The sequence below is a fragment of the Heptranchias perlo genome, chromosome 8 (genome assembly GCF_035084215.1).
Source record: "Heptranchias perlo isolate sHepPer1 chromosome 8, sHepPer1.hap1, whole genome shotgun sequence".
NCBI classification, from domain to species: domain Eukaryota; kingdom Metazoa; phylum Chordata; class Chondrichthyes; order Hexanchiformes; family Hexanchidae; genus Heptranchias; species Heptranchias perlo.
In genome coordinates this window covers 15,632,460-15,649,914 of record NC_090332.1, presented here as the reverse complement: position 1 = coordinate 15,649,914, position 17,455 = coordinate 15,632,460, and the positions used below count along the sequence as shown (strand labels likewise).

The window sequence follows — 17,455 nt, the reverse complement described above, 5'->3', positions numbered from 1 at the left end:
TGTTCTGAGGATCATTTTCCAATCCTCACTAGATACAGGGGAGATACCGGAGGACTGGAAGACTGCAAATGTAGTACCATTGTTTAAAAAGGGTACGAGGAAAAGGACGAACAATTATAGGCCGTTCAGTCTTACAACTGTCACTTGGAAAGGCATGGTTTAATCAGGGATAGTTAGTATGGATTTGTTCAGGGAAGGTCATGCCTTACAAATCTGATTGAATTCTTTGAGGAAGTGACAAGGAGGATTGATGAGGGTAGTGCAGTGGATGTTGTCTACATGGATTTTAGTAAAGCATTTGACAAGGTCCCACATGGCAGACTGATCAGAAAGGTAAAAGCTCATGGGAAACAGGGAAATGAGGCGAATTGGATCCAAAATTGGCTCAGTAACAGGAAACAAAGGGTAATAGTCAATGGATGCCTTTGCGAATGGAAATCTGTTTCCAGTGGTGTGCCACAGGGCTCAGTGGTTGGGTCCCTTGCTGTTTGTGGTATATATTAATGATTTGGACTTGAATGTAGGGGGCACGATTGGCAAATTTGCAGACGACACAAAAATTGGCCGTGTAGTTGATAGTAAAGAGGATAGCTGTAGACTCCAAGAAGATATCAATGGGTTGGTGGAGTGGGCGGAAAAGTGGCAAATGGAGTTCAACCCGGATAAGTGTGAGGTAATGTACTTAGGAAGGGCAAACAGTCAAAGGGAATATGCAGTAAATGGGAATACATTGAGAGGGGTAGAGGAAGTGAGAGACCTTGGAGTGCATGTGCACAGTCCCTGAAGGTGGCAGTACAGGTAGATAAGGTTGTGAAGAAGGCATACGGAATGCTTTCCGTTATTAGCCGAGATATAGAATACAAAAGCAGGGATGTAATGATGGAACTGTATAAAACGCTGGTAAGGCCACAGCTGGAGTATTGTGCGCAGTTCTGGTCACCACATTACAGGAAGGACGTAATTGCTCTGGAGAGAGTGCAGAGAAGATTTACAAGAATGTTGCCACGGCTTGAAAATTGCAGTTACAAGGAGAGATTGGATAGGCTGGGGTTGTTTTCTTTGGAGCAGAGGAGGCTGAGAGGTGACTCGATTGGGGTGTACAAAATTATGAGGGGCCCAGATAGAGTAGACAGGAAGTATCTGTTTCCCCTAGCGGAGAGTTTAAGAACTGGAGGACATAGATTTAAGCTGATTGGCGGAAGGATTAGAGGGGACATGAGGAAAAACTTTTTTACCCAAAAGGTGATGGGTGTATGGAATTCGCTGCCCGACTTGGTGGTAGAGGCAGGGACCCTCAACTCTTTTAAAAAGTATCTGGACCTGCACCTAAAGTACTGTAAGCTGCAGGGCTACGGACCGGGTGCTGGAAGGTGGGATTAGAATGAGCACCTGGTTGTTCTTCGTGCCGGTGCGGACACGATGGGCCGAATGGCTCCCTTCTGTGCTGTATCTTTTCTATGGTCCAATGGCAGGACAGGTTGAGAAAGCGGTTAAAAAAGCATATGAGATCCTAGGCTTTACAAAAGTAAGGAAGTTATATTGAAGCTTTATAAAATACTGGTTCAGCCACAACTGGGGTATTGGGTCCAATTCTTGCCAACGCACTTTAGGAAGGATGTGAAGGCCTTAGAGAGGGTGCAGAAAAGAATTTACTAGAATGGTTCCAGGAATGAGGGACTTCCGTTACGTGGATAGACTGGAGAAGCTGGGGTTGTTCTCCTTAGAGCAGAGAAGGTTGAGAGGAGATTATGAAGGGATTAGATAAAGTAAATAAAGACAAACTGTTCCCATTGGCAGAAGGATCAAGAACCAGAGGACACAGATTTAAGTTGATTGACAAAAGAACCAAAGGCGACATGAGGAAAACCTTTTACGGAGCGAGTGGTATGATCTGGAATGCGCTGCCTGAAAGGGTGGTGGAAGCAGATTCAATCATGGCTTTCAAAAAGGAATTATATAAATACTTGAAGGGAAAAAATTTGCAGGGCTACGAGTAAAGAGCAGGGGATTGGGACTAACTAGATTGCTCTTACAAAGAGCCAGCATGGACACAAAGGGCCGAATGGCCTCCTCCTGTGCTGTAACCATTCTATGATTCAATGATAAAATTCAGCCCATCCAAAATTCAATATATGTTAAAAAAAATATATTTTTGTAACTCAGAGAGATTCATTTTCAAAATACTTTTAGGCTTTTCATGCGCTTCTAGTTTACTTATAGTTGTGTTGTGTTAGCGACAACACTGATGTCAACTTATTGTTCTTCACAAATGCATCCCTAAAATGATTTTGTGGTAAGGATGAACCATCAAGTGTGACCTTGGAGGGTGGATTTCCATGGAGGTTCCCCTGCTCGTCCACTGTAACTTCAGCGGAAGAACCGTGGAAAGCCCAGAAAAGCGACATAACCTAAAGCAACCCACAGGTCTACACACATTATATATGCGATATAAAAATTATAGGAGTACAGAACATGTTGGAGCCAGCTGGAGTAGAAGATCAAGTGCATGTTCACAAAAAAATCTAAAATAAAAAAAAAATTAAGAAGCAGCACTTTCATGAAAAAAGGCACATTATGTTTATATTAAAAATAAATATGAATACATATATCAACACATGCAGCTCTTTTACAAAAGTTACAATAGCAGAGTTTTGCTATTGTAAACGTTAAGAGTGAGATTGAAAATGAATGAGACAGTTTGCAAACCCATTTAAACAAGAATAGGCTGATTTTATGAATATGCGTTCTTGGCATAAAATTCACCTCATCCAACTCACAAAGCCTTGCCCATCAAGAGTGCACATCAGGAAATCATGAGTGTGCTACCTCCGAGTTTCCATTGAAAAATCATGGGCTGGGACCACGCCAGAAGTGTGCATTCATATAATCAGCCTTTTTGAGCCATGTTTCTTTGTCAGATTCAGGTATATTGATAAGGTTTAAAGTGCAATTGAAAACAAATAAGCAAGGCATGACAGGTCAATTTAATGACAAACAGGTACAGCACTTACCGTCAGCATATCATCACACTTCATGTCTGGCGTGTCTCCATCTTCGCTTTTGTTGTAGAATTTGCGGAAGAAATTAAAAGCGACCACAGTGTACAGATACACCACAACGGCCAATAAGCCCACAGTTAACACCAGCTGCACAGACATAAAGGGGGGGGGGGGGCGGAATATCAGATCATTATGAAATAATTAATGGCCATCTATTAGATAAATCTGCGACATGCTTTTTCAGTGGACTATTATGACAATTCAAGGAAACGGCTTCTTGAAGTGTTTCAACTGTACAATCATTGCTGCATCTCCAATCCATTCAATTTTCTTTTCTCCAATTTTCTTTTGGCCATATTTAGTATTAAGTCACCTGTCTTAGTTTGTAAAGTGTGTGCTTTTAAACAAGAACATATAGAGCTGTTAGAAGGATGTGTTGATGGGGTTAGATGAAGGATGGGAGGAGGCTCGTGTGGAGCATAAACACCAGCATGGACCTGTTGGGCCAAACGGCCTGTTTCTTGCTGTACATTCTATGTAATTGTATGTAAGCTTTGTGCTTTGCATTTTAAGTTTAAAAACATGGCTACAAGCAGATTGGTAGGAAACAGATACAGCAACCTTCTCAGTCATGTCATGCATGGTGTTTGTACCTAGCTATTAATAAATATGTAGATGTAATTTTATATCTAAAAAGCCACATGCCCACGTTCTGGTACCTGTTTGCCATTGTGTGTCACTGATGACAGGATAGTCCGTAAAGTTTTAAATCCCATTGCAATATCCAGCAAATGGGCAGCAAAGAAAAAGTTGTTATAATGTCCTAGAACTGACATAGTCATGTACCAGGCAAGGTACAAGAAGGACTGTAAGCAAAGAGAAACAGGTATTACTAACAGACAAAAGCAGAAATACATTGATTACATGAGGAAGAGTTTTATTGAACGCACACATATTGCATAGGGTTCAAAAATAAAAATGGAAAATGCTGGAAATAGACAGTAAGCTCATAATTATCTGAAATCAGAAAAAATGTTAATGTTTCACATAGCGACCCTTCATCAGAACCCATTCTTTTCTCTTTAAAGATGCTGATTGACTTGCTGTGTCGTTCAAATTTTATTTCAAATTTGCAGTTTTTTCTTTTCACCTCCTGTGTGGAGCTATACACTGGTTGGGTATCATCATAGGCACATGTTGCAAGATTCTACTTGCCAGCTTGCTAGGGGCAATCTCCTTCTGGTATAGTCAGGTTAGGACCCAAACAGAAGGCATATGGCATGCAAGTAAGATTTTTACATCACCACAGCAGCCACTTCCCAGCCCAAGTTCCAGGTATGGACTGCTTGTATTATCTCTATCGAACAATCAAACAGTTGTGGACCCTGAAATTCCCCAAGGGGTTCTACCAGTCTCCCATTTTCAGCCATTTACAGCATTTGCCTGTGGGTTCAACCGGGGTACTTTCCTTTGTTAGCCGAGGCACAGAATATAAGAGCAGAGAGGTTATGCTAGAACTGTATAATACATTGGTTAGGCCACAGCTTGAGTACTGCGTACACATTATAGGAAAGATGTGATTGCACTAGAGAAGATACAGAGGAGATTTACGAGGATGTTGCCAGGGCTGGAGAATTTTAGCTATGAGAAAAGATTGGATAGGCTGGGGTTGTTTTCTTTGGAACAAAGGAGGCTGAGGGGAGATTTAATTGAGGTATATACAATTATGACGGGACTAGATAGAGTGGATAGGGAGAAGCTATTTCCCTTAGGGGTCAGTGACCAGGGGGCATAGATTTAAAGTAATTGGTAGAAGGATTTGAGGGGAGCTGAGGAGAAATTATTTCATCCAGGGCGTGGTGGGGGTCTGGAACTCACTGCCTGAAAGGGTGGTAGAGGCAGAAACCCTCAACTCATTTAAAAAGTACTTGGGTGTGCACTTGGGTGTGCCGTAACCTACAGTACTATGGACCAAGTGCTGGAAAGTGGAATTAAGCTGGATAGCTCCTTTTTGGCCAGCACGGACGCGATGGGCCGAATGGCCTCCTTCTGTGCCGTAACTTTCTATGATTCTATGGTCTCCCAATGGAGTTATGGTGGGACACTGGTAGAACCACCATAGAAATTCAGGGCTGTGATTTTGTTGTATGACCAGTGGTAACTGTGCTTAATTAATAAAAAGTGCATAAAAAGTTAATAAAAATTAAGTGCAGACAATCTTTGCAAACCAATGATTTTCAGTCACAACACCCAGTAAAGATAAATTATGACATTTACTGGTCAGGCTCCGAAATGTGTTCAAATGATTTGTGAATAGGGAGAAATAAAAGGGAAGCTAAAAATTTACAGCAATAGTTGCCTCTCAACATCTAGCAATCTCAACTGATTTTTCACCTAGCCATTAAGTGACAGGGAGCTGTTGAGTGGCAGATAACCAATGCCTGGTATACCAATCCTGATGCCTAGTTTTCTGAGCCCAAATGATGTCAATTAACAGCAATCTCCTAATCCTCATTGATTTGCTGCTGGGTAATCCCAATGCATTTCACATCTTGTACAGTTTACCTGCTGAACTGGACTAATTGGTTAGGGATCTGAGATCAATCGGGTTACATAACCTTTTCTATGTAACCCTTGGTGGGACGTTGCTGTGCGCAAATTGGCTGCAGCGTTTCCTACATTACAACAGTGACTACATTTCAAAACTACTTCATTGACTGTAAAGTGCTTTGGGATGTCCTGAAGTCATGAAAGGAGCTTTGTAAATGCAAGTCTTTCTTTATTGCTTTCCTATAAACAAACTGTGCATGATGTGGAAGATATGGGGATTACTGAGCTGCACATCAATAGAATTAGGAAATTGTTGTCCGACGACACCATTTGGACTCAGACATTTGGTACTATTGTTGATATTGGGATACCAAGCATTGGTTCCAATACAATTACAATGGGGGAAAAAACAAAGGAAAAATACAGCCACCGAATTGTGGAGCACTAGGAGCTCTGGTCATAACAATGTGAATTTAGTGTGAATGGTACTGGACATAACAGGTTATATTACAAGACTAGTAATCCAGAGGCATAGACAAATAATCTAGAAAACGTGAGTTCAAATCCCAACACAGCTGCTTGACAATCTGAATTCAGTTTAAAATAAAATCTGGAAATAAAAAGCTGTTACCAGTAAAGTGACCACAAAGCTGTTGGATTGTCATAAAAACCCAACTGGTTCACTATTGCCCTTTAGGGAACGAAACCTGCCATTCTTACCCAGATTGGCCTATAGCCAGTTCTGCATCACTGCCCTAGCAAGCCACTCAGTTGTATCAAACTGTTACAAAGAATAATAAGAATTTAAAAAAACAGACGGACCACTCGGTTGTGATAGAATCACGACACGACAATGGCACACCCAGCCCAGTCGACCCTGCAGAGTTCTCCGCACTAACATTTGGGAACTGGTGCCGAAGTGGGAAGAACTGACCCACGGACTAGTCAAGCAACTTGACATACTCACAGAATTATACCTATTAGCTAAGGTCCCAGATTCCTCCATCACCATCCCAGGTATATCCTGTCCCACCAGCAGGACAGATCCACCGGAGGTGAGGGTACACCGGTATACAGTTGGGGGAGAATGGCCCTGGGAGTCCTGAACATTGACTCTGGACCCTATGAAGTATCATGGTTTCAAGTCAAACATGTGCAATGAAACCTCTTGCTGATTACCACCTACCTCTCTCCCTCAGTTGACAAATCAGTACTCTATCATGTTGAACACCATTTGGAAGAAGCACTGAGGGTAGGAAGGGCACAGAATGTACTCTCCATGGGGACATTCAATGTTCATCACCAAGAGTTGCTCGGTAGTACCACCACTGACCGCACCCTGAAAGACTTAGCTGCCAGACTGGGCTTGCGGCAGCTGGTGAGAGAACCAACACGAGGGAATAAACTACTTGACCTCTTCCTCACCAATCTACCTGTCCCGGATACATGTTTCCATTACAGCGTTGGTAGGAGTGACCACCGTCGTCGCCATATTGAGGACACTCTCCATCGTGTCACGTGGCTAAGTGGGATGAATTAAGTACACATCTAGCAGCTCAAAACTGGGTATCCATGAGGCAGTGTAGACCATCAGCAGAAGCAGAATTATACACCACCACAATCTGTAACCTCAAGCCCTCATTTCTCCATCAAACCAGATGGCTTTTTAAAGTACCTCCTGGGGAATTGACCAAGGAGCACCATTGATGCCGTATGTGGTCCTAGCCATTCCACCCTCTCAACTGAAGAAGGTATTGTAAAAGCAAGCAATGTTGCAGGGGAACATTTAAATGTGAAAAACTTACACAGACATAAACACAAAAATGGAAGTGATTTAACTGAATGTTAAAAAGCAGTCATTATTTTTTCAGAATGGTTTTCAGCACTGTAACAATGAATCCATTTCTCCCTAAACATCAACTTTGTATTTGTGGAAAAAGTGATGAATTAAAAAAAAGTTTCGCTTCTGTCCTCTATTTGATACTTACATTATCTGTGAACACCACTCCCAACTTCCAGATCTGGTACTTGACATCAATTGAGTTAAGTCTGTATAAAACAAAACAAATTAGTTGATTTGCACCAACCGCTGAAAGCGCTAAATAAAGGACACCGATGATAAGCATTTCATGGAAAATCATTTGCCAGGAACAGAAAGTAAATTAATAAGGAAGAATAGCACATTTCTTCGCCAGTGGAATTAAAAATATGTGGATATTCCCCAGTAATCAACTTTTGATTACCAGCCAGTAAATCTGGAGTGATTATGTTAATCGTTCAGCCTGGACCACATCCTATATTACTGACACAGTGCACTACAACAACAACAATTTGTATTTATATAGCACCTTTAACGTAGTAAAACGTCCCATGGTGCTTCACAGGAGCGTTATCAAACAAAATTTGACACCGAACCACATAAAGAGATATTAGGGGCTTGGTCAAAGAGGTAGGTTTTAAGAAGCGTCCAAAAGGAGAGAGAGGTGGAGAGGTTTCGGGAGGGAATTCCAGAGCTTACGGTCTAGGTAGCTGAAGGCACGGCCGCCAATGGTGGAGTGATGAAAATGGGGGATGTGTAAGAGGCCAGAGGTGGAGGAGTACAACGATCTCGGAGGGTTGTAGGGCTGGAGGAGGTTATAGAGATAGGGAGGAGCGAGGCCATGGAGGGATTTGAACACAAGGATGAGAACTTTCAAATCGCAGCGTTGCTGGACCGATAGTATCCCAGTGAACCCACTGCAGCCGATTATCCTGGCCCTTGTTCCTAGGAACTGAGTATTCCGCAGGTGCATGGGCCAGGAAAAATGGGCGAAGACCCAGATCACAGGGTCTCTGCCCCTTTAATGCTACCCCGGATTCCTGGGGCTTCCCAAAAGGGGAAAAGCCTGCCCTGCACTTGTGGAAAGTGGAAGTCAGACAAGCAAGTTGGGGCGTTCCCGGCCTCTCAACTTTGATTCCGTTTGTATCGTTTGTTGGGCACTCAGGCACAAGGACATAAAGAAAAGCTGATTTTGAATTTCCAGGTCCTACCATTGGTGTTAGGCCCTGCCACAGGGTGGGCCTGTACTGGGGCTCCTGAGTCATTTAAATAGCCTAAGACAAGAAGTTAGGGAAATCCTAGGGCTGGGCAGGTGCAGCACACTTCGGGTGCACTGCTCTTGTTTAATCCCGGGTAAAGGGGGCCCAGAAATATCGGCCCAACTATGTTTTCCATAGTTAAATACAAAACATTTTGTCCCAATATGAATACTATTCTGGAATATAATTAAATCCAGTCATTGTTCAGAGCCCCAAATCCTAGCATCTCACAGATCTACAAACAAAGCGACAATTACAACATACAAGTTTTCTGTGGGCCATAAATGACATTACTGGACTATTCCCTGTAAACTCAGCTGTCTCTCGTGTCTCTGTCACAGCTGTTTGTTCTTTATGGAATTCGGTAACACTATGAGGAACACATATACTGAGGGGCTGTTCAAACCACACAGCATTTAATGAACAGAAGTGTTGTTTTGGACATCAAATAAATGACATATGACCACAATTTTTAAGTGATTGTACCAATTCTATTTATACAGGAATCTACATTTCAGTTAATTGCCTCTCTTGCCCAGTTTATTGACTATCTTTTACATGGTATCACCTGTTAGTAGTGGCTAATTTTCAGAGACTATTGTTTAGTTAAAACAGCAATCCAGAACTATCAACATAAAGGAAATGTTAAGAGTGAGATTTATGGAAAAAGGTGATTAAAATTGCACAACCATTCAAACATATAAGCCAGAAATGACTGCTTGCGATATTAACATGAGTACTTAACACTATTTTAAGAGAGGCATTATAATTGCTTTGTCAAAACAGACAAAAGATGTCATACGAACATATTAAGCATTTACACACTAATATTGCAACGGTAAAATCTAGGCTATAATGCCAATTTCTTTTTCAGAATGAAATGCATCAAAGTAGGCTACATTCTTAAAGGATAATAAGTAAGTCTCACTGCTGATGAGACTTGACAGGTCAGATAATCCGATCTTTGCTGCTAAACACAAAACTCTTAATTTAGCTGCTATTCTAAGATTGTTATGCAGCAGACCAGTTGCTAGCAGATTAGCTACTCTCTGGTACCTTCATCTAAGAAGCCTCACTGTCAATGCATGTTCAGCTATGGTGATCACTTGTAATTCAGAGCATTCCTAATGCTGCAATCAGCTGTTGGTCTCAATCACAAGCCAGTTCTTCAAGTGTCAGATTGCAATGCTTCCTCTCTCTCAATCAATTGTATGAGTATGTTACTCAAATCACTTTGTGCGATCTCCATGTTATGCCTTGGAATTGAGTGGTTAAGCACTGGGCCATTTAAATTAAGTAATAAGGTTAGTGTGCATTTCAGAATTAACCATTCCAAATTCTGACCGTATTCTCTTTGTGACTTTCGTTACTATTGTTAATATAGACATCTTCATGAGTGACTGCCAAACTGAACCCAGGTTAGCTCAAAGTTGTGAAATTGAATACAATAAATTGGTTAATTTATGCATTGAAATCAGGAAAAAATAATGATCATGAAAGCTGTTGGATTGTCATAAAAACCCAACTAGTTCACTGATGTCCTTCAAGGAGGGAGAAACTCCAGTCGAATACTATGTGGCTGACTTTTAACATCCTCTGAAGTGGCGTAGCAAGTCACTCAGTTGTAAAACAATTGTTACTCAAGAAGAAAGCCACCACCCCCTTCTCAGGGCTACTAGGGAGGGACAGTTTTAAAAAAAAAATTTGTTCATGGAATGTTGGCGTCGCTGGCAAGGCCAGCATTTATTGCCCATCCCTAATTGCACTTGAGAAGGTGGTGGTGAGCCGCCTTCTTGAACCGCTGCAGTCCGTGTGGTGAAGGTTCTCCAACAGTGCTGTTAGGAAGGGAGTTCCAGGATTTTAACCCAGTGATGATGAAGGAACGACGATATATTTCCAAGTCAGGATGGTGTGTGACTTGGAGGGGAACATACAGGTGGTGGTGTTGTTCCCATGTGCCTGCTGCCCTTGTCCTTCTAGGTGGTAGAGGTCGCAGGTTTGGGAGGTGCTGTCGAAGAAGCCTTGGCTAATTGATGCAGTGCATCCTGTAGATGGTACACACTGCAGCCACGGTGCGCCGGTCGTGAAGGGAGTGAATGTTTAGGGTGGTCAATGGGATCCCAATCAAGTGGGCTGCTTTGTCCTGGATGATGTCGAGCTTCTTGAGTGTTGTTGGAGCTGCACTCAACCAGGCAAGTGGAGAGTATTCCATCACACTCCTGACTTGTGCCTTGTAGATGGTGGAAAGGCTTTGGGGAGTCAGGAGGTGAGTCACTCGCCACAGCATACCCAGCCTCTGACCTGCTCTTGTAGCCACAGTATTTATGTGGCTGGTCCAGTTAAGTTTCTGGTCAATGGTAACGCCCAGGATGTTGATGGTGAGGGATTTAGCGATGGTTAGTGTGGCCTTGCCAGCGTTACCCACATCCTAAGCACAAATTATAAAGGAAAGAACCAAGACATGCTAGTGACAAAAATATTTGTGCAATAATGAAAATCACAACTGCAAGATCCTTAAAGTAAAAACATAATCATGCATTCCTTAAAGACAAAATGCCTGATGATTCACATACATGTGCATCTACACTTTTTGGAATGAATTTTAAGGGTCATTAAGTAACAATATTTCAATTGTTTTGTTTTGAAAGGAAATCTTTATAACAAACTTTTACTATTTGTTTATAATAAAATCTGCATGATTTAACAGATTTGCAATAATTTGACGGGCAAAAAACCCTACTTTCCATGAACCCTACCCATATTAGGTCTACAGCTGTCAGCCACATTGGTAAGCATTTGTTTTTATTGCGCTCAGAATGGTGTCACTTGCAAGAGCAAAGCAATCTGCTTATAACTATTGAAAAAAGTCCTAGAGAATTGGAAATACTTAATTTAATAAAAATTATAATTCAAAGGTCCCAAACATTCTTTTATTTCATAAGGCATGGTAAGGGAGATGCGAAGTCATTTCCGCTACTGGCATATTTTCAAATGGTTATCATTCTGATGACGCAATCATCTAACTTCACTGAAAAGATATTGAGGCCCACCACCCTGTTTTTTTGTGTAAATAGGATGGTATCAGGAATGCCAGAGGCCCATCTTGGGGTGGGGGGGGGGGCTTGATTTAGGTGGCCAGCACACCTGCTCGATACTGGTGGGAGTGTAATTAAAATAAGGGTCCTTTGACGTATACAGGGTTCAAAAATCATCTTTAACTGACTCAGTGCTGCCACTGCTACTTCCTAAACCTCACCCACAAAACACGGGTGGTACAGGGCAGGAGGTGGCCAATTCTAGTGCTTCTTAAAGGAGCACTTGCCGGCTCTCATTTACATTGCTGTAAATGTTTGGCAGACATCTTGCTGTTAGTTCACAGTCATTTTTGGATGCAGATTCATTGTTCTTTTGCTTGTAGTGGCTAGACAAACATCAGTAAGCATGAGGAGGTTCTGACACCAGCCCGCAGCCAGAGCTGTTCGGTAACAGCTCCATGAATAGCACTGCAGCCGAACAATCCCTGTCCACCCCCTCACATCAACAGTCATGTCCAACATCTCTCTCACCTACTACAGGAACTTTCTGCACTCAAAACAGTTTATGATTATACACAAATGCCATCAAAAGAATTATCACCCAGCTGCCAGCTTCTAGTGCCTTTCTTAAATGATCGCTTTCCTACTCCTGCAAGATACTCGCCCAGTGGCTTCAGCTAAGGAAGTGGAAGGCTGCTGTGGCTCAAATGAGGGCTCTTGACTTGCTTGTGGTCAACAGTCTCTAGGAGCTCAGGGCTAACAGGGCTGGAATGAAGACCGCAGCACCACAGTGGCTGCCGTGGAAGCCTGGCTCAGCTGGCTTTCTGGCACATCAGCGGGCATTGATTGAGGGGGTTGTGAGGGTCCTGATGTGCTCTCATCCTGAGAGATGGTAAAATATTGCATTCCCATTGCACAACTGGTGCTCAGACTGCAGGTCAGCACTCCCACTGATCTGCGGGATGGCAAACTTTGAAAGATCCGCATTCTGGCTGAAGCCCCTATCCAGTCAATCTCCCAGCCTGTCGAAGTCTGGAGGAGATAGTTGAGCCCAGAGCCTGCATGACGCCAGTATAAGCATCCTTGAGAGATGCTATTACTGGTGCCAAAGACTCTTAGGGAGATCGCAACTACCTCCATTGTCATAACCACACACTTCATGTTTGACTGCAGAGTGTTGATGTCATGTGCCAGAACCACACAGAGGTTGGTAGCAGATTCCTACATAATCTCTGACACGTGCGCAACACCCCTGGGATGCTGACCAATCCAGTTAGCAGTTGCTGGACCTAAGCTTTCCTCCGGAATTCCTTTCCTAGCCTGTCCTTTCCACTTGTACCTGTTCCTGCTCATTAGTGATACATGAATCGCTCCGTGCAGACCCTTCGAACCCATTACCTACACCAACCGAAGTGCTAATCTCTGTGTTAGTGCTTGGGAAGGTATGAGCGAGTGACTATGTATCTTCAGGAGTGAGAATTCCCCTCCCCCTTTCTGTCTGCAGGAACAGAGGAGCACATTTACCAATATGGCGTCCTGCGCACGCCATGGCAGAAGTGTGCGCGTGCATCTCGGACGGCATTTTCGGAGATTAGGTGTCCGCGTAGCGCCTACAAAACGGGCGCTACGCGGCCCAAAGGATCTCTGTTGCTGAAATATACAAGCTGTCATGTCAACCTTTTAACTAAGATCTAGTTTCTGAAATTCTCTACCATACTTTATAAATTGTAAGAGGGAGTAATGGCTTCAAATCTTCAAAAGTCATTGCAAAGTTACAATTTCTTGCACAGCATCAAGGGAGCAGAATTGCAACTATGTAGCATGGTCTGATGTTTTACATTCACTAATCTGTGCAAATACACAGTTCCTGTAAGAGATAATGGGGATACACACAGGAAATTCTGTGCTTGCAGAGTTGTCATATTTTGGGACTGAGTTAAAGGAGTTAATACTGCAGCAAGCCATCAAGAGTTTGGACCAGCTTCAGTTTAATAATGTTGGTTCTCCGGTCATTGCTCATTGTTAGATATCATCACGTGCTTTGGGCACATGCAAGGGGGTCAACCTAAATTAGAACAAAGCCCTTAGTAAATGAATTGATTTCTACATGGCTGAATAAGAATCACACAATCATATATTGCAGTTGCCAATCTAACATTTTAAATGAGTTAAATCCAAATGTTAGACTGAATGAAATCAGGGAGTCAAATAAGCTTTGAAGGACCGACTGAGCAAAGTTCAAAAGTATCCAGAGTTAGCATCCAGCTTTAATACTGAGCCAAACAAATCATGAACATAAAAGGGCCATTAATTTAAATGAGCACAGCTTCTCGTAACAATTTAATTGGATTTTGCCAGCAGCAGTCATAGTCCCATTGTCAAGCAATATTCCATATCTTGTCAGTGAAAGTGCATATCTGGTCTCAGTACAATGGGGGAAGCTCGAACTGCAAAAGTTTGCAAAATAAATATCATTCACGATGCAACTCCCAAAATGAGCAACGTCTTCAGTATAAAATTATAGCAAATAATTGAAGAAGATACATTTTTCATTCTCATATTTTAAAAGAAACATTAAAATGATGCTCCTCTTTTATATTTCTTATGTATTTTAGACTCATCAAGATGTGACAACCTAGAAAGATTGTAAAGGGTATATGAGAAACAATAATATAGCACACAATCAAGGTAAATGTTGAGATTTTAATACATAGAAATGGCAAAGGAGTATTTCAAATTTAATCGCTTGGGATAAAAAATTAATAGTTTATTCTTCATGAAGAAATGCCTTAAATAGAGGCGTGATGTGGAGATGCCGGTGATGGACTGGGGTTGACAATTGTAAACAATTTTACAACACCAAGTTATAGTCCAGCAATTTTATTTTAAATTCACAAGCTTTCGGAGGCTTCCTCCTTCGTCAGGTGAACGATGTGAATAGAGGCATGAAAGGTTCTACAACGTTTTAAATAGAGGCATAAAAGGTTCTACATCAATTTAATAGTCGTCTCAGCATGAAGCTCGTATGTAGACAACTTAAAGACAAAGAAGGCGGCAAAGATGTTCCAAAATGCTTAACTTAGTCATGCTCGCTCCAATCCCAAAGCAATGGACTTCGAAAGAAGGTATAAGAAATAGGAAGCCAAGTTTGCAGGGCCCAACTGTGTTTGATTGACAACTTGCAGGAAGATTTGTTAAGTAGAGTTGGCACTATGAATTTGAAAAACTTTCACTTTTGAATCCAAAACTGAACTGGCACTTCTCATCTTTCTCTATTGCAATCAGGAAACAATCCAGAGGTTTGTTCCTCCAGGTTTTTGAACTCTGCAACATCAGGTCTTTGGCTATGGGCTTCAGGGCAAATGGGTGGCTAAAATCTTGGACTCTGGACTATAATAGCTAGTTAATTCAAACTTCTCTGCACTTAGTAATATCACCATTACTACTGATATGAACGACTTTGGATCACCAGTTACTTCCATAATATCCTAAAGCCACTTACAAAGCTGTAGAATCTAAAGCTGATTTTTATTTTATGATGAGATTCATGGTGAAACACCAGGAAGGACAGGGAGAGAACAACTGTTGTTAATAAATTCATTAGTGTTAAAATGGTCAATATTGTACCTGTTATCTGAAAACAAGCATGATAACAAGAAAGATCTGATGCATAATTTAACAGAGGCGTTCAAATTCATGAAGGGTTTTGACAGAGTAAATAAAGATAAACTGTTTCCACTGGCAGGAGGGTCCTAGATAACCAGAGGACACCAATTTAAGATGATTGACAAAAGAACCAGAAGTGACATGAGGAGAATTTTTTTTATGCAGCAAGTAGTTATGAATTGGAATGCACCACCTAAAAGGGTGGCGGAAGCAGATTCAATAGTAACTTTCAAAAGGGAATTGGATAAATACTTGAAGGGGAGAAAGAGCAGGGGAGTGGGACTAATTGGATAGCTCTTTCAAAGAGCCGGCACAGGCACAATGAACCTCCTTCTGTGCTGTAAGATTCGATGATTCTATGATCTTTTACTGTAGCAGAGTTCAGACAACTGAAAATTTCTATGAACATTCATATCAAAGTACATCATTTCAAATGTGCTACGTAATGCCATGCAAACAAGTGTAACAATATGTCCCTCATTAGGCTCACTCTGGGAGTTAATTAATGCACGAAGTTCCTTGTGAGTCGTCAGTTCAATAAAATTATATTAACATCTGCCTTGCCTGGAAAGTAAACCTCTTCTTTTGTTTTATTCTTTTCTGTCAAACAAAGGACGGACCTGTGGTGACCTCTGTTCCTTCGCGGAGCTCGCAAGTGACATTCTCATCACTTTTATAACGGCTAATACTCATTTTTTTTTCCCTGCTGTGATTGCAGAACTTTCCTCTGCACAAATCCCAGTCTCTAGCTGATCACATGTCGCAGTCCTTCCATAGAGTCTGCCTCAATGGTAATGATAGCAGAGATGGAAGTACAGAGTAAGCTATTAATATTTAGAATGACATTCGCAGCAGAAAGCAGAGTAGCTTTTGAAACATAGCCAACAACAAGGAAGTAGAATGTGCTAAACCATTGGGGTATTGTCCTATACCAACCATTAATCATTGACTATTTAATACCCTGGGTACTTTGCAGAACATGAACTTTGGTATAGGAATACAGGAATTGCTAGATGAAAAAAAGACCAAGATCCATGTAGTTCGCCTTTTACCACCCTGGTAGTCGCATGATACGTTGATAACGGAGTTGCTGACTAACCATAGCAATCAATCTTTCTGTGACATAAAGAAAACCCCAGTGGTGGAGAGCTTTGGAAACCATGGGCTCGATTTTACCGTCGGGTTTCCTGTGGGTTTCCAGCGGGGGGGGGGGGGCCCCAAAAATCCCGATATCCAGGCACGTGACCGGATCGCGCCACGATCCCGCTCACTTCCGGGTTCCCCAATGACGTGCGGGGGTGCGTGCGTGGCCCCCGCTGGTGGGAATCCCGCAGGCAATTAAAGCCAGTGGGATGCCACTTGAGGTTATTTATTTTGCTTGTTCAGGTCATTAACTGACCTGATTAAGGGACTGTGTGTGATTTTGGGGAAACATGGGACTGTTTCACACATTGGGGGAAACAGTCCTAGTTGAACTGGACGTGTTGCAGCCGTCAGCCTGTGGCAGCTGCAAAGGTCCATTTGACAGGTGGGGGGGGGGGGGGGGGGGAAGACCCTCACCCATTGCAGGAGGCCGCTCTGTCACTTGGGACAAAGTGTGGCCTCCACCACCCCCCTCCGGACGGTCAAAGTCACCAACCTGCGCACTCACCCCGGGGTCCGGAGACATGTGCCTACCTTGCGGACCCCCTCAGATGTACATATTGCGGATGGGGGTCGCCATAGCTGCAGTCATGACCCCCTCGGAGGGCGAACAGCATCACCAGCCTCGCCATCCACGCCGTCCACCTCTGACACGTGGAGCTCCACAACAGAGTGCTGTGACACATCCACCTGTACAGCAGGAGGGAGGGCTACCGCAGAGAGAGACGCGTCGCAGAGGGCACTACCCTCGCCACAGGGTCCACAGACCGAGGCGCAGCTCCCCGGACCTCTCCGAGCAGCAGTGCACACGGAGGCGCAGATTCACTCGACATGTAGTCGTGGAGATCTGCAGGCTCTTTCATGCCGAGCTGCTCCTGGCTGGCCCCAGCACCAAGTGCTTACCTGTCGCTGCCAAAGTCATCGCTGCCCTCCACAACTTCTCCTCCGCATCCTTCCAGGGTGCAGCTGGGTACACCACCGATG

The 17,455-nt window shown here is 42.8% G+C and overlaps 1 protein-coding gene across 1 annotated transcript in view; it reads right to left on the bottom strand.

Moving 5' to 3' along the window:
- ryr2a (ryanodine receptor 2a (cardiac)) overlaps positions 1-17,455 on the bottom strand; it is a 471,729-nt gene that overhangs the window by 16,255 nt on the left and 438,019 nt on the right. Inside the window, exons 99-101 of the mRNA XM_067988444.1 lie at positions 7,538-7,598; positions 3,719-3,865; positions 3,012-3,146 (exon numbers count right to left, since the gene is read on the bottom strand). Coding sequence (XP_067844545.1) covers positions 3,012-3,146; positions 3,719-3,865; positions 7,538-7,598 — 343 coding nt within the window. The remainder of the gene's footprint in view (positions 1-3,011; positions 3,147-3,718; positions 3,866-7,537; positions 7,599-17,455) is intronic.